At 45.4% G+C, this 19601-nt stretch overlaps 1 protein-coding gene across 2 annotated transcripts in view; it reads left to right on the top strand.

Moving 5' to 3' along the window:
- smg7 (SMG7 nonsense mediated mRNA decay factor) overlaps positions 1–19601 on the top strand; it is a 170676-nt gene that overhangs the window by 114463 nt on the left and 36612 nt on the right. Inside the window, exons 15-18 of one of the 2 annotated variants that reach the window (XM_068037396.1) lie at positions 5749–5893; positions 8675–9024; positions 15426–15675; positions 17805–17914. In XM_068037396.1, coding sequence (XP_067893497.1) covers positions 5749–5893; positions 8675–9024; positions 15426–15675; positions 17805–17914 — 855 coding nt within the window. Of the gene's footprint in view, positions 1–5748; positions 5894–8674; positions 9025–15416; positions 15676–17804; positions 17915–19601 lie in introns of both variants that reach the window. The other variant, XM_068037395.1, reaches the window with a different exon arrangement.

Here is a 19601-nt window from a genome sequence, read left to right as displayed (position 1 = left end):
TCACCCCAAAATCTGTGCCCTCACCACTTATTGCATCCTCCTCCGCAGCCACTGACTCGGGTTGAACCAGATGGTTCGCGACCTTGGCATCCTATTCAACAGTGTGCTGTAGAAGATATTCGGTTGAAAGCTCAGCTCAAAGACCTGTGTACTCCCATCTGTTTAATATTGTCCTTGCTGCTGGAAAACCCTCATCCGTGACTTTGACACCCCCAGATATGATTAACTTCAATACTTTCCAGGCCAACTAGCCATCCTTTATAAACTTCAGCTTATCCAATATCCTGCTCAGCTGTCACCTCAGTCTTCAGTGACCTACATTGGCTCCTGTTTCCACAATGCCTCAAGTTTCACATTCTGCTCTTTGTGTTTGTCATTCCTCACTCTCTGTGCCTTCACTTACTCTACTGATAGATGGTCCATAAACTCAGCCTTTTGTGCATCCCTCTCCCTATCACCTCCATCATTGGCGGTTGTCTTCAACTGCCTGGGCTCCACACTGGAGATATAGACCATTTTGTTGTGATATCTGAGGGGTGCTGCCCATAAAGCAATTACCCTTCAATACAAGTTACGTAGTACAGGAACAGAAGAGCAAGTGAAATGCTGACAATTCAGCAAATATCTAATTTAAGATTATTTTGCTCATTTGAATGTAAATAAAGATCAGCATTGGGCTGAATAATTGTGAAGGAATCATTGGGCACCGTGTCCTATTTCTCCAACTGAGTGTTTAGAACACGAGTGGCTGTGCCACAAACTTAATATGCGGTAGTAGAAACTGTGAAAATACAAGAAAAACTATTGAGCCATTACACTGTGAAAAGTAAACCTTTATGCTGAGGAGCTTTCTGCCTGCAGAGAAATTGCTCACTGACACAAATTCACTGTCTCATTGTAAGGAGTCAGTGTTAATTTCTGGCTCTCATTGGAAATGGCAAAATGGGGCAAGAAAGAACAAAATATGCAATTATATAGTACGTTGCCACTGAAGATGCCTTGAAACACTTCAGATAGAGTAAATTCTTGTGGTAATGTTGGTTGAATGAAGAATGTTGGCCAAGACTCTTGGTTGAATAATGCTATAGAAAGGAATTTTAGGATTTTAACATCCACCTGAACAGATAGATGGGAACTTGGTTTAATGTCTCATCTAAAGTGCAGTATCACTGGTAATGTGTTGAAGTGTCAACCAAGATTGTTATCAAATCCAGGATTGGGCTTGAATCCACAATCTTCTGGCACAAAAGCGAGGGTGGTAAAATCTCCCATTCAAATGGCTATGTTTTTTTGACCTGATATTTAAAATTGTATAAATATAATGAAGGAATAGTTATATTTAACTACTTGTGAACATGAGAAACTGTTCTAGGCCAGTAGTTGTTCATGAGCCATTACAAGTGGTCAGTTAAATTAGAGTTGACACATTTAACTTATGCAATCGCATTGAATATGACCAACAAAGTTCAATCATATTAGTAAGATTAGTAAGAATGGCCAGGGCCACTCAGCTCCTGACTTCATTACAGCCTTGGTTCAAACATGGACAAAAGAGCTGAACTCGAGGTGAGGTGAGAATGACTGCCCTTGACATCAAGGAGCCTTAGCAAAACTAGAGTCAATGCAAATCGGGGGAAAACTGTCTGCTGATTGGAGTCATACCTAACGCAAAGGAAGATGGCTGTGGTTGTTGGAGGTCAATCATCTCAGCTCCAGGAAATCACTGCAGGAGTTCCTCAGGGTAGTGTCCTAGGCCCAACCGTCTTCAGCTGCTTCATCAATGACATTCCTTCAATCATAAGGTCAGAAGTGGGGATGTTCGCTGATGATTGCACAATGTTCAGCACTATTTGCGATGGCTCAAATACTGAATCAGTCAGTGTAGAAATGCAGCAAGACCTGGACAATATCCAGGCTTGGGCTGATAAGTGGCAAGTAACATTTGCGTCACACAAGTGCCAGGCAATGACCATCTCCAACAAGCGAGAATCTAACCATCTCCCCTTGACATTCAATGGCATTACCATCACTGAATCCCCCACTATCAACATCCTAGGGGCTACCATTGACCAGAAACTGAACTGGAGTAGCCATATAAATACCGTGGCTACAAAAGCAGGTCAGAGGCTAGGAATCCTGTGGCGAGTAACTCACCACCTGACTCCCCAAAGCCTGTCCACCATCTACAAGGCACAAGTGTGATGGAATACTCTCCACTTGCCTGGATGGGTGCAGCTCCAACAACACTCAAGAAGCTCGACACCATCCAGAACAAAGCAGCCTGCTTGATTGGCACCCCATCTACAAACATTCACTCCCTCCACCACCAACGCACAGTGGCAGCAGTGTGTACCATCTACAAGATGCACCGCAGCAACGCACCAAGGCTCCTTAGACAGCACCTTCCAAACCCGTGACCTCTACCACCTAGAAGGACAAGAGCAGCAGATGCATGGGAACACCACCACCTGCAAGTTCCCGTCCAAGTCGCACACCATCCTGACTTGGAACTATATTGCCGTTCCTTCACTGTCGCTGGGTCAAAATCCTGGAACTCCCTTGCTAATAGCACTGTGGGTATACCTACCCCACATGGACTGCAGGGTTCAAGAAGGCAGCTCACCATCACCTTCTCAAGGGCATTTAGGGATGGGCAATAAATGCTGGCATAGCCAGTGACGCCCACATCCCATGAATGAATAAAAAAAAATTAGATTGTTTCTGTATGTATATAGAAAGGTGGCATTTTTTGGAGCTGTAACAAAGTGAGTTCTTAAGTTTATACAGTCTTTTTGCTTTTGAACCAGCCTTTAAAGAATCTTTTATTCTGATGGCGTCCAGCTTCCATAAACTTGAGGCCATCCAAAACTCTGCTGCTCATGACCTTACTTGCATCAAGTGCCCATTCTCCTATCACCCCTGGGCTCGCTGACCTACATTGGCTCCCGGTCAAGCAACGCCTCACTTAAAATTCTTATCCTTATTTTCAAATCCCTCATGGCCTTGCCCCTCCCAGCTCTCTAATCTCCAGCTCCACGACCCTCTGAGATACCTGACTTCTTGAGCATCCCTGATTTTAATTGCTTCACCATTGGTGGCTGTGCCTTCAGCTACCTAGGGCCTAAGCTCTGGAATTCCTTCCCTAAACCCCTCCAGCCCTCGACATCTCTTTCTTCCTTTAAGACGCTGTTTAAAACCTACCTCTTCAACTAAGCTTTTGGCCATCTGCTGTAATATTTGCCGTATGTGGTTGAGTCTAATTTTGCTTTATGATGCTCCTGTGAAGTGCCTTGGAACATTTTACATGCGTATGATTGCATTGGCCTGTTCTCTGCCATGCATCCTTGCAGCCCAACTAGTCCACGTCAGCATTAATGGTCCCTCGAGCATCTGCTTGTCTTTCCTGATCTAAATCTACCAGCAAAACCTTTTACTCCCTTCTTCCTGTACTTGTTTAGCCTCCCCTTAAATGCATCTACACTATTTGCTTCAATCACTCCCTGTGGTAGCATTCTCACCACTCTCTTATGTTAAAGGAGCTATATAAATATAAGTTGTTATAATTTAGAATATCAGATATTGTTAATGGTTCCTGTCCCGTAAACGTAGAATGAAAATGTTTGTGGCAAGGAAATCCTGCTATCTCTGAAGAACAAAATATGTAACTGATTTCACAGGTGGATCAAGGATCTTTGTTAGCTGTTCACTAGTCTGATATTAGGAAGCAGTCTTCTTCCTTTTCCCATCTGATGGGTGACGGAGGTTATTGGGATGGTTTTGGAGATGCAAAGGAGGTTCTTTGCTTTGGTTTCGACTATATTGGATCTCCTATAAATAGGGCCCCTGCCACCTGCTCACTGCGAACTTGGTGCTGAAAGAGGGCACGTTAAAGCTATCCTGCGGGATAGTGGCAAGCCCTATCAGATCATTGCTCGTTGTGTATTGCGCATACTCACAAATGGGCCTAAGGCTGCCACTTTCAGACCTGATAAATGCGCAGTCTATTTCAAATTACCCTGGAAGGATAAGGTATCTTAAAGATTTGAGCAACAGGTAAAGCTAGCCATTTCACACTGCTATGCAGTAGCAACACAAGTAGTATTTTCCACTAACAGGATGCTGCTGTCAAGCCAAAAAGACATTCTGCCGACCATGCAAATGAGTAATGCAGTATATGAATTCCAATCCCAATGCATCACCAGGTACGTCCCAACGACTGGCGGATTGCATCAAACAGCGTGTCTCTTCGGCTGTTCGCAATAGATAAGAGTACAGACCGTAGTCAACCAGCCCGTACTTGCAAAACTCAGAATACAATGTCTAATGTTAGATGTCGTTCCGCGATTGGACAGCACTTACTGAACAATTACGAGTGTACTAAGAATTACATTAACAACCAATTTAAGGTTATCAGTCAGGTTCACAACATGACTTATTTACGCTTGCTAGAAGTCACATATATTCATACACAGGGACTTGTCCTCTACATAGGGTGGCGCAGTGGTTAGCACCACAGCCTCACAGCGCCAGCGACCCGGGTTCAATTCTGGGTACTGCCTGTGTGGAGTTTGCAAGTTATCCCTGTGTCTGCGTGGGTTTCCTCCGGGTGCCCCGGTTTCCTCCCACATGCCAAAGACTTGCAGGTTGATAGCTAAATTGGCCATTATAAATTGCCCCTAGTATAGGTAGGTGGTAGGGAAATATAGGGACAGGTGGGGATGTGGTAGGAATATGGAATTAGTGTAGGATTAGTATAAATTGGTGGTTGATGGTCGGCACAGACTCGGTGGGCCGAAGGGCCTGTTTCAGTGCTGTATCTCTAAATAAAATAAATAAAACATGCAAAAGGAACATGTCCAGACATTGTACTGGGGGGGACAGTAGTTCCGTGGTGCAATTTCCATGGCAATGCCTTGACCAATCAGAGTCAACTTGTCAACCAATCAGCACTTTCGTCTCATGCAGTATAAATTGTTGCTCCTTTTGAAACTAGCATTTTGCATCTGTCCTGATGAGTGCAAGATGAAAAGCTTCGACAACATGTTTCTTTTTTCAGCAATATATGGGAATAATTAACCAGGGCTCACCTCTTGGATCTAGAGTTTCATTGTGCTTTAGTATGATATGTGATTGTACAAGGATGTGATGTAATTGTACTTTTATTTTGTGCTATAACCTGTGCAGTGCAAAGTGTTATACTAAGTATGTATTTGCCATTACTGTCAATAAAAGAGAACTTCAAGTTTAAAAAAAAAACTCAAGGTGGCCAGTCTAGTAGCTGCAATGGTTGAGCACTGGATTCTCAGCTGGGACACTTGAATTTGTATTCTGGTATCCACTGACATTTATACTCCTCAAACAAGATCTTGACCAGATCAACCAGGGAAATAATGAAAGATCCTTTATAGAACCCATGGATGCGCGTTGAGGCATTTGAAGGTGCATATGGATTGGAGTTCCCCAACCGATGTGATGGAGGAACCTGGATCTTAGCATGAACTAGGAAATCAATGGCTAAGATTTTATGATCTTTTATATTAGCTGTGGTACCATGTTTTGTGGCCATTATGCCAGCTGTGTCGATTTTCGAGGTTTGCACCATCCATCTCTTGTTTGATAAATCTGGGAAAAGTTAGAACTTTGAAACGGCTTATCCGAAATAAACCAGGATTTACTTGAGAGTCAGAACATGAGTAGAATATTTTGGCTTGATCTTTTGGATTACAATTTATAACTTGTGTTTATTAGGTAAAAACTCAGTCAGATTTGAGAAAGACACCTGTATCAGAGGCAAGGAAAACTCCAGTGACTCAATCACAAAACCAAACCAGCAACTCTCAGTTCATCCCCATCCACCATCCAGGAGCATTTCCCCCTCTTCCTAGCCGACCAGGTGAGTGAACTTACGTACTTAAATTTGGAAACATTGCATCCAAAAACTGAAATTTCAAGCCTTGAAGTGCAGTTATATATGGCACAGCCTTTTGTTTCTGATTTTTGTTTGAAATTGATTCCAAATGCTTGCCAATGGAAACTGATTTGAGGGTGGATTTTCAGTTGGGTGTTAGTAGGTGCTGTTTAATGAGCCCTCACCCAACAATTAATGGGGAATGTTCTGGCCACACCTGATTTTTGCAGAGTTACCTTTATTTACATAGTGTGGTCAATTTCTCAGTCCATTATCGGGTCTGGCTGTAGGAATTCAGCAGGGGCATGACAAATCACATATAAGCAGCCCCCAAACCCCTGCTTAGATGGATGTCAGTCATAATGGCACAGAAGGAATCCATTCGGCCCATCATGTCCATGCCGGCTCTCTGTGGCGCGAACCAATCAATCCCATTTCCTGGCTGTATGCCATAGCCCTTAAGGTTATTTTCCTCAAGTGCCCATCCAATTTCCTTTTGAAATCAAAAGCCTCAGCTTCCACCAACCTTGTAGGCAGCAAGTTCCAGGTCATTACCACTCGCTATGTAAAGAAGTACTTCCTCACATCTCCCCCCACCACCCCATGTCTCTTGCCCAAAACCTGAAATCTGTGTCTCCAAATCCTTGTACCATCAGATAATGGGAACGCTTTTCTTTGTCTACCCTGTCTAAACTTGTCATAATCTTGTACACCTCTATCAAATCTACCTCAATCTCCTTTGCTCCAAGGAGAAGAACACCAGCTTCTCCAATCTAACCTTGTAAAATCCCTGATCCCTGAAACCATATTAGTAAATCTCTGTACCCTTTCAAGGACCTTCGTGTCCTTCCTAAAGTGTGGTGACCAGAACTGGATGCAGTACTCTGGTTGTGGCCTAACCAGAGCTTTATACAGGTTCAGCAAAACCTCTTTGCTTTTGTACTCAATTCCTCTATTTATGAAGCCCAAGATCCCATATGTTTTGCTAACCATTCTCTCAATATATTCTGCGACCTTGAAAGATCTATGCACATGAACTCCCAGGTTCTCCTGTCTCTGTATACTCTTTAGAACCGTACCATTTAGTCTATATTGGCTTGCCCTATCTCTTTTGTCAAAATGCATCATCTCACATTTGACCATTGTGTCTCTTTGAATGTAAGTGGCCACCTTTGACAATAAAATGATTAATTAAATGGCTTCTAATAGATATTTCAGTTTTTGCAGAAGTTGTTTTGGGTAACAAAAATGTATAGCAAAACTAGTGTTGGCACAATAAATGTGAAGGCGGGAGAACAAATCTTTCACCGAGTGATGGAGTGGCAGAATACTGCAATTCTGGTGAATTGGAAGTGATACCAAAAAAAATGATAGCAAAAGGGTGGCCTTGCTTTCCACTCCAGGGCACCTTCTCCACAGCACAACATTGCAGAATACCTGGTGGGAGGCTGATGTTGACTATTGCTATGAGTTCTATGGTTCACATTAGCTGCAGGTATCTTTGCAGCAGATTTCACTGATCTGTCTGGCTGTTTCTGCCCTGGAGCCTGTCTTGCCAGTTTTGCACAGGTATTGGCTGTAACTGTTGGTGAAAGGTGGCACAGTCTGTTGCTGCTGCAATCTGACCTGTTTTGCGTCTTTCCCCCACTCCTCCTCCCTTCAAAAAGCATAAATTAAGAGGATTCCCATTAAGAAATCCATTGTCCCAATAGTCTTAAAATGTTGCAGATGTCCATTTTAGATGGATGAGTAGATGTCAGGGCATCCCTCTGGTATAAAAGAGTTGGAAAATTGCTCGGGCATCTAAATAATGTAATTTTAGCTTACTTTGGACTCCTTCATATCATCTCATCCCTTCCTCTGTTTCTGACCAGGGCATGTCTGTTCTAATTTCTGCCGTGCCTATTTACCCCAAATTCCTTCCGTCCAACATGTGCGCATTTTAGCATTTGCTGTGGACCTGAGCGTATCACTTCTGTTGCACTCTTCCTTTCCAAAGTCCCTCTCTGGCCTTTCTCTGTCTCATTCCTTTCCTGTAACCCAACCATGCTGCCTTTCACATCCCTTTTTGGATATTTTATCTGCATCCCAACCCACTGTTACTGGTCTGCCTTCCTGCCACTGTTCCAGGCTTGAATAAGCCTACAGCTACCCACTGTGCCTCTTCTGAGTTTCGCAAAAGAGCCCAATGAGGCACCCACTGCTGCTTTCTTAGCAGCAGCCCTAACTGCCCCATCCTGTCATCAAACCTCCCACCAGTGCACCCAACTGGGATATAACCTTAGCAACCTCCTTTCTAGCCCATCCAACCCAACTACCACTGCCCCTTAGACTTTGCCAGAGAGTCAACGATCACTGCCCCTTTCTGCATTTTTCTCCAAAATGTCTGGTCACTTGTGAACAAGGCCCCTCTCATGCACAACCTTATTGTGGATGTTTGCATTGACATCCTGCTTTTTTACTGAAACTTAGTTCATGTGTGGTGACACCTTGCTCCTTGCTGTCCGACTATACTTTCCACCATTTATCCTGCCGAACCAGTGGTGGAGGTGTGGACCATATATTTAGTGCTGTCATGCTATTATTTGCTGAAATGTAAGAAAAAAGACTGAATGCTGCTTTATATAAAATGTCAGCCATCAACCCACTGATAATTGGTTAGCAGGATGTCTTTCTATCTGTCAGCACAGATTGCGGATTGGTATGCATGCTATCATAGCACTGACATGCCTGGTAACGATCCACAATAGTGTCTTTTTATTACAGGGTTCCCTCCACCTCCCTATCTTGTGTCGCCACCGGTTACTTTCCAGATGACTCCTGGCTATACATTTCCACCTGGAGTCTCCATACCAGGACCTTTCCTCCAAGCCACTGGCCACCCCCAGTCGGGAAGCCAGGTGCCAGGTGGGAAGCAGTCCCATGTCCCTTATAGCCAGCAGCGGCCATCAGGGCAAGGGCCAATAAACCAAGGACCCCAACAGCAACAACCTCAGCAGCATCAGCAGGTCGCCCAATCGCAATCGCAGCTTCAGGTTCAGGTTGTGAACCAACAGTCGCCTACCAAGGCAGCACAGCAACTGGGAAAGAATCAACACCATCTCGGACCTCAGCAGGTAAGGCAAGTGTGACCAATTTCTGAGTGTATTTCAAGTAAATAGAATAATTGCACCAGTTCTTTTTTAAAAGAAAAGATCCAGTTTTTACTGCAAATGCTGTATTTCTGTTCTGTCTGAGCAGATTAGGGACTGATACTTAGAGTGTCATAATGCTAACGTGCCTGGTAATAGCGTGTGTTTTAATTATAGGGTGTCTTCCATCTTACTATCTGGTTTTGCTGCCAGTTACTTTTAAGAATTCTGCATGTACATTGACTAGATTTTGCTATATAAAGCAGGTGTTATAAAGGTTGCTGAAACAATAGTGTTTTGAATATCCACATTTGGAAAGAATGAAGTTGTTTTGCATTATTGAGATGAATTCCATAACTGCTGCTTTAATTATTTATAATGTCCAACTTTGTAGGAAAATATTGAAAATCGGTTTTTATGCTAATGTGTTATGTTTTGCCAATCTGCTTTAAACACTGTCTCTATATTTAAGCATGCTTCTGTTAGAAACCTATTTTGTGGAAACACCATGGGTATGGAAATTAGCTCATGTCCTCATTCATTGAATATGATCCTCCGCATAATGACCTTTTTACCTTTTGCTTAAGGTGCAAAGTTTTAAGTTACTTGGGTGGGAAAACTGAAACAAGAGGCTGGACTTTTACATGGAGCAATGTAGGTGCTTCTCGGCCTTTTGGCTAAGGTCAAGTGTAGTATCTTCTTATCAGTACTTACTTGGTAGAGAAGAAACCATGATCAGTGGCTTTTGATCCTAGGTAGGCTTTGAGTAAAATGGCTATAACCAATCTTAGAGCTTCAGGCCAGGGAGTGCGTAACACCGTACGGGTGGTCGTGAGGGACAAGGATGGAGATGCACTGGTCGATCGCACCTTCTTCATCAAGAATATTCTCATCGATTGCTGTGGATTTCAAGCTACGGACATCTTCTGCCTACAGGATTTCCCCAGCAGTGGCTATTTCGACGTGACGTTCAAGGACGTGGCGGAATGCATCAAGTTCTTGAAGGCGTTCAAGGAGAAAGGGGACCGGGCGCTACTGTCGATTCTCACAGTGGAGCCGCTCTTCACGCTTCCGTCACAATGTGACCGGGTGGTGACGATTCACCTCCACAACCCCCATGTTCCTGTGATGGATGTACTCACCTTTCTCGCCAGGTACGTCGAGGTGGCCGGCAGCAGCACTGATGTCAAGGACCCCTTTGGGATTTGGACCAGCAAGCGGCAGGTCAAGGTGACCTTGAAGGTCGATGCCAATGGAGCCATTATCCACCCTCCCTCCAGCTTCGCAATCGGGGGAAGTCGAGGCTTCTTGGTCTACGCTGGGCAGCCCAGAGTTTGTCGCACCTGTGGCAAATCTGGTCACGTGGCAGCTAACTGCAGCACGGTTGTCGGCAAGAACTGCAAGGAGGAAGGCCATCAGACCAAGGACTGTAAGCAGACTAAGTGTTGCAACTTGTGCGGGGCGGCAGGCCACCTCTACAAAACCTGCCCCAAACACTGCCTCAGTTATGCTCAGGCAGCAAGGTCCAAGGAAAGGCCGGGAGAAGGTACGACGAAGGCGTCTGGTGCTGGAAAGGAGACAAGCAACCTTTTCCGCAGCAAGGAAAGTATACCTGAGAAGGAGAAGAAAGGGGAGGCAGCTGAAATCAGTGACCCAGCACCTACCCTACGCCCGGAAACCCCTCCTCCACAGACAGAATCAATGGAGGAGGAGGCAGCAGATGGACAAACTGGTCAGTGGCAAGTGGTACAAAGGAGAACCACAAAGAAAAGACCTCCAAAATTGGAACAGACCACCACCCAAACCATTGGCAAGAGGAGGTTACCGTCTGAGACAGACTACAGCAGCTCCTCTTCACTGGACGAGGAAGTGCTGGAACGACAGCCCCTTCAAAAGAGGCGGCAGAACTCAAAGGAGCTGGAAGATAAAGCCCCCAGCCCCCGGGCACTGAAAGCTGTGATGGGCCCGGCGTGCCCCAACCCCAAAGCGCCACACCTAGCGACATGCCCAGCGCATCCCAGCTCCGGGACACCGAGAGCAAAGACACGTCTGGCGCACCTCAGCTCCGGGAAGCCGGGAGCTGTGATGTTTTCGAGGAGGAACAGAGGGGAACAGCAGAGGACAACCCAATCCTTGCTGCCTACAAGACCCCCCCGATGTCACCCCAGCGGAACAAACCCTGCATGAAAAACCAAGAGTGGTTTCTGAGCCCAACGAACGTGAAACAGCTTGCACACACTGGGTATGCAGGAACATCCCGAAGCACTGGGACTAGCAAGGACAAATGGTATGGGAAGCAACAACTAATTTTTTAAAAATGGGTATAAGAATTGCTTCAATTAATGTGCGTAGCATTAAATCCACTACGCGATGTGTTTCAACCTTGGATTACGTCGCCAAGGTCAAAGCCGACCTACTGTTTCTGCAGGAGTGTGGAATACCACACCTCAGCACCGACAGGCAGTGGTTGCGATGGTGGTCCCACGGGCCATCGATCTGGTCAGAGGGTAATGATTGCCGTTCCTCCGGCCTGGGTATTCTGCTGCGGGGAGGTAACTTCACGATCTTCGAAGTTAAGGAGGTGGTGGGCGGTCGCCTCCTCGTAGCAGATGTAATGTACAACAACGCTCCGCTCCGGTTGATCGTGTACGCCCCGGTTCAATGCAGCGAGCGGCTGACCGTCTTCCAGCAGCTCCCACTGCTGCTGGCGACGTCCAGGCCGGTCATCCTAGGCGGTGACTTCAACTGCATCATCGATGCAGCTGGACGATCCGGCAGAGACGACAGCAAACTGGACGCGACGTCCAGATTCCTAATAGAAACAGTAAAAGATGCCAAACTGAATGACGTCTCCAGCAAACCTACAGAGGAACGCAGCGTAGATACACACGGTCAAGATCAGACGGGTCTGCCTGTTCCAGGATTGACTTCCTGTTTGTGTCCTGCGCTGTCACGGTCGGATCCACCGACGTCAAGCCGGTGTTCTTCTCCGACCACTGTCTCTTACTGGCCGACTGTCACTTACAGGACGATCAGCGGGTTGGCAGGGGGACGTGGAAGCTCAATGCTACGCTACTAACCCCAGAGAATGTTGAGGAACTCGAAAGGGATTGCGAAGGTTGGAGGACCGTGAAACCCCTCTGAGTCTCCAGCTCACTGGTGGGAAGCGATCAAGGAGAACATCAAGAGGTTCTTCATCCACAAAGATGTTCCGAGGGCGAGAGAGAGACAGAGGGAAATGTCCCGACTCCAGAAAAGTATGCAAAATTTGCTCCGGCTGCAGTCGATGGGGGTCGAAGTTAAGGAGGACATCCATGAGGTGAAGAGCCAGCAGGCTTCGCTCTTTGCCACGGAGGCCTCCAAGATCATCTTCCGGTCCAGAGTCCGCTCCATTGAGCAGGATGAGATGTGCTCGCGTTACTTCTTCCAAAAGGTACACGGAGAGAGCTCTGTGATCAGCAGCCTGGTCAGAACAAAGAACAGTACAGCACAGGAACAGGCCATTCGGCCCTCCAAGCCTGCTTGATGCCTGTCTAAACTAAAACCTTCTGCACTTCCGGGGACCGTATCCTTCTATTCCCATCCTATTCATGTATTTGTCAAGAAGCCTCTTAAACGTCGCTATCGTACCTGCTTCCACCACCTCCCCCGGCAGCAAGTTCCAGGCACTCACCACCCTCTGTGTCAGCTGTGGGTAAATTCTGCAAAACAAAGAGGATGGCTCGGTGACGTCTTAGCAGTTCGACATACTAAGGATCAGCAAATCCTTTTATGCCGGGCTATATGACGCGAAGCCCACAGACAGCAGAGCCTCCCAGTCCTTCCTTTCATGTATCACAGAGGTCTTAGATGACAGCACGAGGGAGAGACTGGACAAGCTGCTAACTCTGGACGAGCTGACAAAGGCCGTCGGGTCCTTCGAGACGAGTAAAACTCCCGGAAGCGATGGCTTACTGGTTGAGTTGTATTCGGCCCTGTGAGACTGGGTCGGCCCGGACCTGCTGGAAATATACGAGAGTATGCTCCTGACCGGCAGCATGTCAGAATCCATGAGGAAAGGCATCACCCTCATCTACAAGCGGAAGGGGGAGAGGGCAGAAATCAGAAATTGGCGGCCCATCTCACTGCTTAATATGGACTACAAGATTCTGTCCAAAGTCATAGCCAGTCGAGTCAAGTCTGCTCTGGAGTTGGTGATTCACCCTGACCAGACCTGTACTGTACCCGGCAGGAAGATTTCTGATAGCCTCGCGCTACTCAGGGATATGGGACAGGAGGGTGGACGCCTGCCTCATTAACCTGGACCAGGAGAAGGCTTTTGACAGGATATCGCACACCTACATGATGGACGTGCTTTCCAAAATGGGGTTTGGGGAGGGAATCTGCAATTGGATCAAACTGCTCTACACAAACATCAGTAGCGCAGTCTCAATCAATGGGTAGGAATCGGAAAGTTTCCCGATCCAATCTGGAGTCAGACAGGGCTGTCCTCTCTCCCCGTTCTTGTTTGTTTGCTGTATTAAACCCTTTGAGTCTATTAGGAAGGATGCAAGCATAAGAGGGGTGACAATCCCAGGCAGTGGAGGCACTCAGGTTAAAACCTCCCTGTACATGGATGATGTCGCTGTCTTCTGCTCGGATCTGCTGTCTGTGCGCAGACTGATGAGCATCTGCGACCAGTTTGAACTGGCCTCGAGCCAAAGTTAACCATGGCAAGAGCGAGGCCATGTTCTTTGGGAACTGGGCTGACCGATCTTTTGTCCCCTTCACCGTCAGGTCTGACTACCTGAAGGTGCTGGGAATATGGTTCGGAAGGGTCGGGACGTGCACCAAAACCTGGGAGAAGTGAGTAGCCAAGGTACAACACAAGTTGAGCATGTGAGGGCAGCGATCTCTCTCCATTGTGGGTAAGAACTTGGTCATCAGGTGCGAGGCGCACGTTGTTACTGTATGTGGCGCAGGTCTGGCCCATATCCCACTCCTGCGCTGTGGCGGTCACCCGAGCCATTTTCTGCTTCATCTGGGGATCCAAAATGGATCGAGTCCGGAGGGACACTATGTTCAAACCTCTGGATAAGGGCGGAAAAATGTACCCAACGTTGCCCTCATCCTGATGACCACCTTCGTGTGCGGCTGCATCAAGCTGTGTGTAGACCTCCAGTACGCAAACTCCAAGTGTCACTATGTGCTGAGATTCTGTCTGTCCCCGGTGTCGCGAAGGATGGACCTGGTCACATTGCCGAGGAATGCTCCATCCAGTTGGACCGTGCCGTACCACCTATCCTTCGTGGAGCAGTTTCTGCGGAAAAACACCTTTGACCACCGGTCCATCAGGCAGTGGTCTGCACGGAATGTCCCCAAGGCTCTGCGGGAAAAGGAGATGGTGGATCCTGTCGGATGGTTCCCCGAGCAGACCGCCAAAGTCATTTGGCGGAATGCCTCATCACCAGAACTTTCAAACAAACACCAAGACGTAGCTTGGCTGGTGGTGAGAAGGGCCCTCCCCGTCAGATCCTTCCTGCACGCCCCAAGTCTCTCTCCCCCCCCCCCCCCCATGCCCCTGCACAATGCCCTCACGGTGGCTGTGGTGGGGAAAGGACGATTGCCCACCACCTTCTGGAATGTGTCTTTGCAAAACAGGTGTGGAAAGAGATGCAGTGGTTTTTGTCGAGGTTCATCCCAAGCAGCTCTGTAACACAGGAGTCTGTGCTCTACGGGCAGTTCCCAGGGACGCACACCGAGACAAACATCAGCTGCTGCTGGAGGACTATCAATTCGGTGAAAGACACCCTTTGGTCTACCTAAAACATGCTGGTCTTCCAACGCAAAGAGTTGCCCACGACCGAATGTTGCAGACTGGCACATTCCAAGGTCCACCACTACGTGCTGAGGGATGCACTAAAGCTTGGGACAGCCGCAGCAAAGGCTCAATGGAGAAAGACCACTGTGTAAGGTCCCCCCACCAAGCTGAACTGAGGGGCTGGATCCATGGGAAACCCCTCGAACTGTATGGGGAAAATTTTGTGTGCTGTAAAATGTAAAAATGTATATGGCATGACAAATGAAATGGAAGGGTTGTGAGGCAACTCATGGTTGTATTGAAGGAAACGGACCTCCTTTGCACTGTTTGTAATTTTTGACTTGGTGCTGTTTGAAACTGTTTGATGTATTTTTTACAGATTTTTATGAATAAAGTATATTTTGGAAATTAAAAAAAACATTGTGCCAGCATTGCAATATGCATAAATTAACTTAATTTTTTTTTTGTGCTCTTCTGTCAGGTAGTATGCGAAGGATGATTTTCTAATACAATGAATAAAGACCCTATCCAGACTAGTTAATCAATCAATTAACATCTTATATTTTCTCTCCTTGAGTATCTGCAGGCTGATCAGACCAACCAGCTTTGGAATCAACATCATGCGGTCCCCTCTCAACATCAGAAGACATCCATCCAGATGTCTTTGAAGCAACAACCCTATTTCATGCATCAGGACCCATTAAAGCTGTTTGAAAAGTCACTTCAGCAATCACAGCAAGTCCAGATGGAAAAGAACCTGAAGGCTTTTGCTATGGAACCATTTACCCAGAACCCTTCAGATGTACAAAAATTGCAGGACTTTCCTTGGGATTATGGTATGTTAGGCACATTTGATTATTTGTATGTTAAATGCATAATGCTGTGTGAAATTGCGTTGTTCTCACTAAGAAGGACTCACCCTCTTATCGTTGTTAAACAACCTGCTGATACTTAATGTCTCAGCTTGCACATGAAAAATGGCACGTTGGTGCGGTACAAACAGCTTCTGCACCACATTTCAGTCTTAATGTCTTTGGAAGAGGAGAAAATAAAATGCTTGTAGAGTGGCGCCAGCTGAATTGCTGTGATTGGTTGCAGCATGGTGCATTGGACTGCCGTGAAAGATGGAACATTTGGTGCCGTATTAAAAGAGAAATCCTGTTTATTCCTGATTCTAGCTTCCCTTGTCATTTTTAAGCGGCCCATATATGTTTTACACTTTTACTGCAGTTATATTGGGGGAGAAAAGTTGTTACTTAGAATGTTGTCACTAATCTTGCACTAAATGCTCCTCATACTAGAGGCCTGCTTTAGGTCGGGAAAAAGAACCCAACCCAAACCCGACCAAACTACAGCGGTCCCGATCCCAACCCGGCCCGAGTCCCTCCGATTTTGCCCCGAGCCCGACCCAACTCGAACCCGCCACAACTCGAACCCGCCACAGCTCGAACCCGCCACAGCTCGAACCCGCCACAGCTCGAACCCGCCACAGCTCGAACCCGCCACAGCTCGACCCCGCCACAGCTCGACCCCGCCACAGCTCGACCCCGCCACAGCTCGACCCCGCCACAGCTCGACCCCGCCACAGCTCGACCCCGCCACAGCTCGACCCCGCCACAGCTCGACCCCGCCACAGCTCGACCCCGCCACAGCTCGACCCCGCCACAGCTCGACCCCGCCACAGCTCGACCCCGCCACAGCTCGACCCCGCCACAGCTCGACCCCGCCACAGCTCGACCCCGCCACAGCTCGACCCCGCCACAGCTCGACCTGATCCAAGCCCAGCCCGACCATCCGTTTACTTACCTTCCTGACACCGAACCTGCAAGAAGCTGCATCATGCTGTGACGTCATAGTGATGTCACTCGCTCACTGCGCAAACTCAGTTTTGTCCCGGACTCCCAGCTCAGGTAAGTTTTTATTTTTTTTTATTTTTAATACGTACCGTGTGTGTCGGGCCTGACCCGACCTGAGCCCGAAAGCCGGGCCCGACACGACCCGAACCCGACACGTGTCGTCGGGTCCCGTCGGGTCCCATCGGGTCGGGTAGCAGGCCTCTATCTCCTACATCCATGTTTTCTGTAGAAAAAATCTTTTCCTTTATCCTTATAACTTTCAAACGGTCATATCCCTTGATTGTTCTGAAAGCTTTTTGTTTATCCCTAACAGTATTTACAGAAGTCAGGAAGCTTTAAGGATGTAATGATCACTATTTGCATCCTTACCTAGCCATGTTTGTTCTTTATCGCCCTTTAATCTGGTTTGATTTAGTCAGGTTGAAGTTTTATTGTAGCCTCATTAACGTTGCTTTTAATATTTCCCATATTTCTACGGTAGGTTTCCCAATCCTTATTATGTTCCAGTTAAGTTAGTTAAGCTTGTTTTCTGTTTTCCCAAAGCACATCCATAACCGTTATTGGATCACGGCATCCTTAAAGCTTCCTGACTTCTGCCTTGCATACCGTATATGGGTCATTACTAAAGAGTAAATCCAGAATTGTGTCTTATCACATTGTCTGTTCAACATATTGAGTGAAAGAGCGATGCTTTACCAACTGAAAAACAAATACATTTTCATTTTCCCTCTGCTACTTTCCCAATTAATATCTTGGAGTGGTTGCAATCCCCAATGACTAAAATGTAATGCTTTCAGGTTTACAAAGGAAATCAACATTGATTCAAGTGACTTATTTACCATTATGAAACGTTCAAATCAAAACTGGGTCCCTTAAAAGCTAAGTACTTTTTAAGAAGGAAAATCGGGTGAAAATTTTTGCACCCTTTAAGGAAGTAGTGTTGTGAAATAAATTATATAGGAGGACCTTTGAAATGGATGTTACTAGAATTCCATTTCTGGAAAGAGAATGGACAAGATAATAGATATGTTTATCTGTGAAACAAGACAGGCATATTAGGCTTAATAGACTTTTTGTGTTGCTAATAAATGTTTACGTTCTTATGTCAGACATGCGGCATATGATGGGGCATCAACTGAGTAATGATCGTATGGTAAAACGACAGCCAGGGGTTTTCCGAACAGATCAAGATAATATGCCTAGAATGCAGACGTATGAGGTAAGGTATAAATGAATGCAAATAAGCAACATTAAGTATAACATGAACCCCAGATGATGTGCATATAAACTAGTTGGACTTGGATTTCAATCCAGAGAAGCTAATTCTGAAGTTTATACCATGGGATTTATATAATAGTTGTATTGCCTGAAAAAATTAGATTCACTAAAAATTTAGTTTGAGATTTTTAACCCTCCTTGTTGCTCATTTGTTCTTTGACCTAAAGTAAACTTTTTTTCCTGATTAACCTGTCCATTTAAATAGTGGAAAGTGGGAAAACTTTGCTCGTGAAAATAAACTTTGAAAAGGCATGAGAAGAGTAAAGAAAACTCAATTCTTAGTACAAAGAGGGCATGTGAATTAAAATGAAATGTATCTAAAGTATTAGCCGATGTGACATTGATTTAGCCGCTTGATATATTTTTGTTTTGGTCTGTATCATTGTTAATCAGCTCTTCAGTTTTTAGAAAGAACTTTTTCAGTGTTGGCTATCTGTAAATCTTTTCCAGTGAGGTTAAAATAATGTTTGCAAACTAAAATCACCCAACCCTCATGTAGTACTCACTACTGATATTCATGACCATTTTGTAAAATATCAGTGTAATCTTCAAGCAGCATCCTCACTTGTTTATCTTCTGCATCTCATTCTATACCTGTCTTATTCTATCTGATAAGTTTTGTGCAATTTCAGATAATTTTGACATTCAACAGCTTCTAAATCTCATTAAATTTTCTGTTTGTATATTGCAGTTCTTTATATTAGTTATTCACTAATATAGTTAAGTATACTAATTAGTCCTGCTCAGTGGTTTGGGTGACCTCTCTGCAACAATCCTGTTCAAAGTATTTCACTGCCTTTTAATATTGTTTCATTGTAAAAGTTGATCTATTTAAACATGGAATGAAATCAGGTAGCTTCTAGCTGTGTACTTGTAAATATTACAAAGGACAAGTGAGTTAAAAACTATATTGAGGGTTCCTCATAAACTTGAATTCATATAAATTAGGTAAATAATCCACTTAATCAAAAAGGTTTTCTATTAATATTTTCCAGTATATGCCATACAGCAAGAGTTATTTTATTTTGCCCAATGGTCTGTTTGTTAGTACTATCTTTTAGACCATTTAAAACATGCCTGGTCTTCACTTTTTAACTTCGACTTCAATGCTTCTAAACAATTCCCATCCCCTCAAGTACATTTCCGGCTGTAGGATGAATTATGAATAAGGCCCTTACATTTTGTCAGGAATCTTTACTGATGAACATATTTTCGGTGTGTCTGGTTCTAAAGCCAGCTCTAAGACTTGTTTATTTTTGTTTCCTCTCTGAGTATGCTTTCTTCCTCTGTTCTTCTTCTGTCTGTAGGATGCCAAGAGCTCACCTCTGTTGCCTCCTGATCTGTTAAAAAGTATTGCTGACTTTGAGGAGGAGGAAGAGCTGGCTTTTTCCAAACCCCATGATTTCTACCAGGCCTTGGCTAGCCCTCTTGGCAGTACTTCGGGGCGAGGTTTCTTTGTATGTACTTACTACTTTGATCTTCTGCTTTCTGTCTTACATTTCCATTCTTGATAAGTGTATAAAACAAAACATAGTTTTCAGTATAGTAGCGACTCAAGCAAAAGTATTAGTAAATTGCTGTATGCTGCTTACACTATTGTGTTTCTCAGTTAAAGGTAATATTCTAGG

This window comes from Heterodontus francisci, chromosome 8 (genome assembly GCF_036365525.1).
Source record: "Heterodontus francisci isolate sHetFra1 chromosome 8, sHetFra1.hap1, whole genome shotgun sequence".
In the NCBI taxonomy this organism is placed as follows: Eukaryota; Metazoa; Chordata; class Chondrichthyes; order Heterodontiformes; family Heterodontidae; genus Heterodontus; species Heterodontus francisci.
The sequence above is the reverse complement of the archived record's forward strand: the minus strand, read 5'-3'. Positions and strand labels throughout refer to the sequence as shown.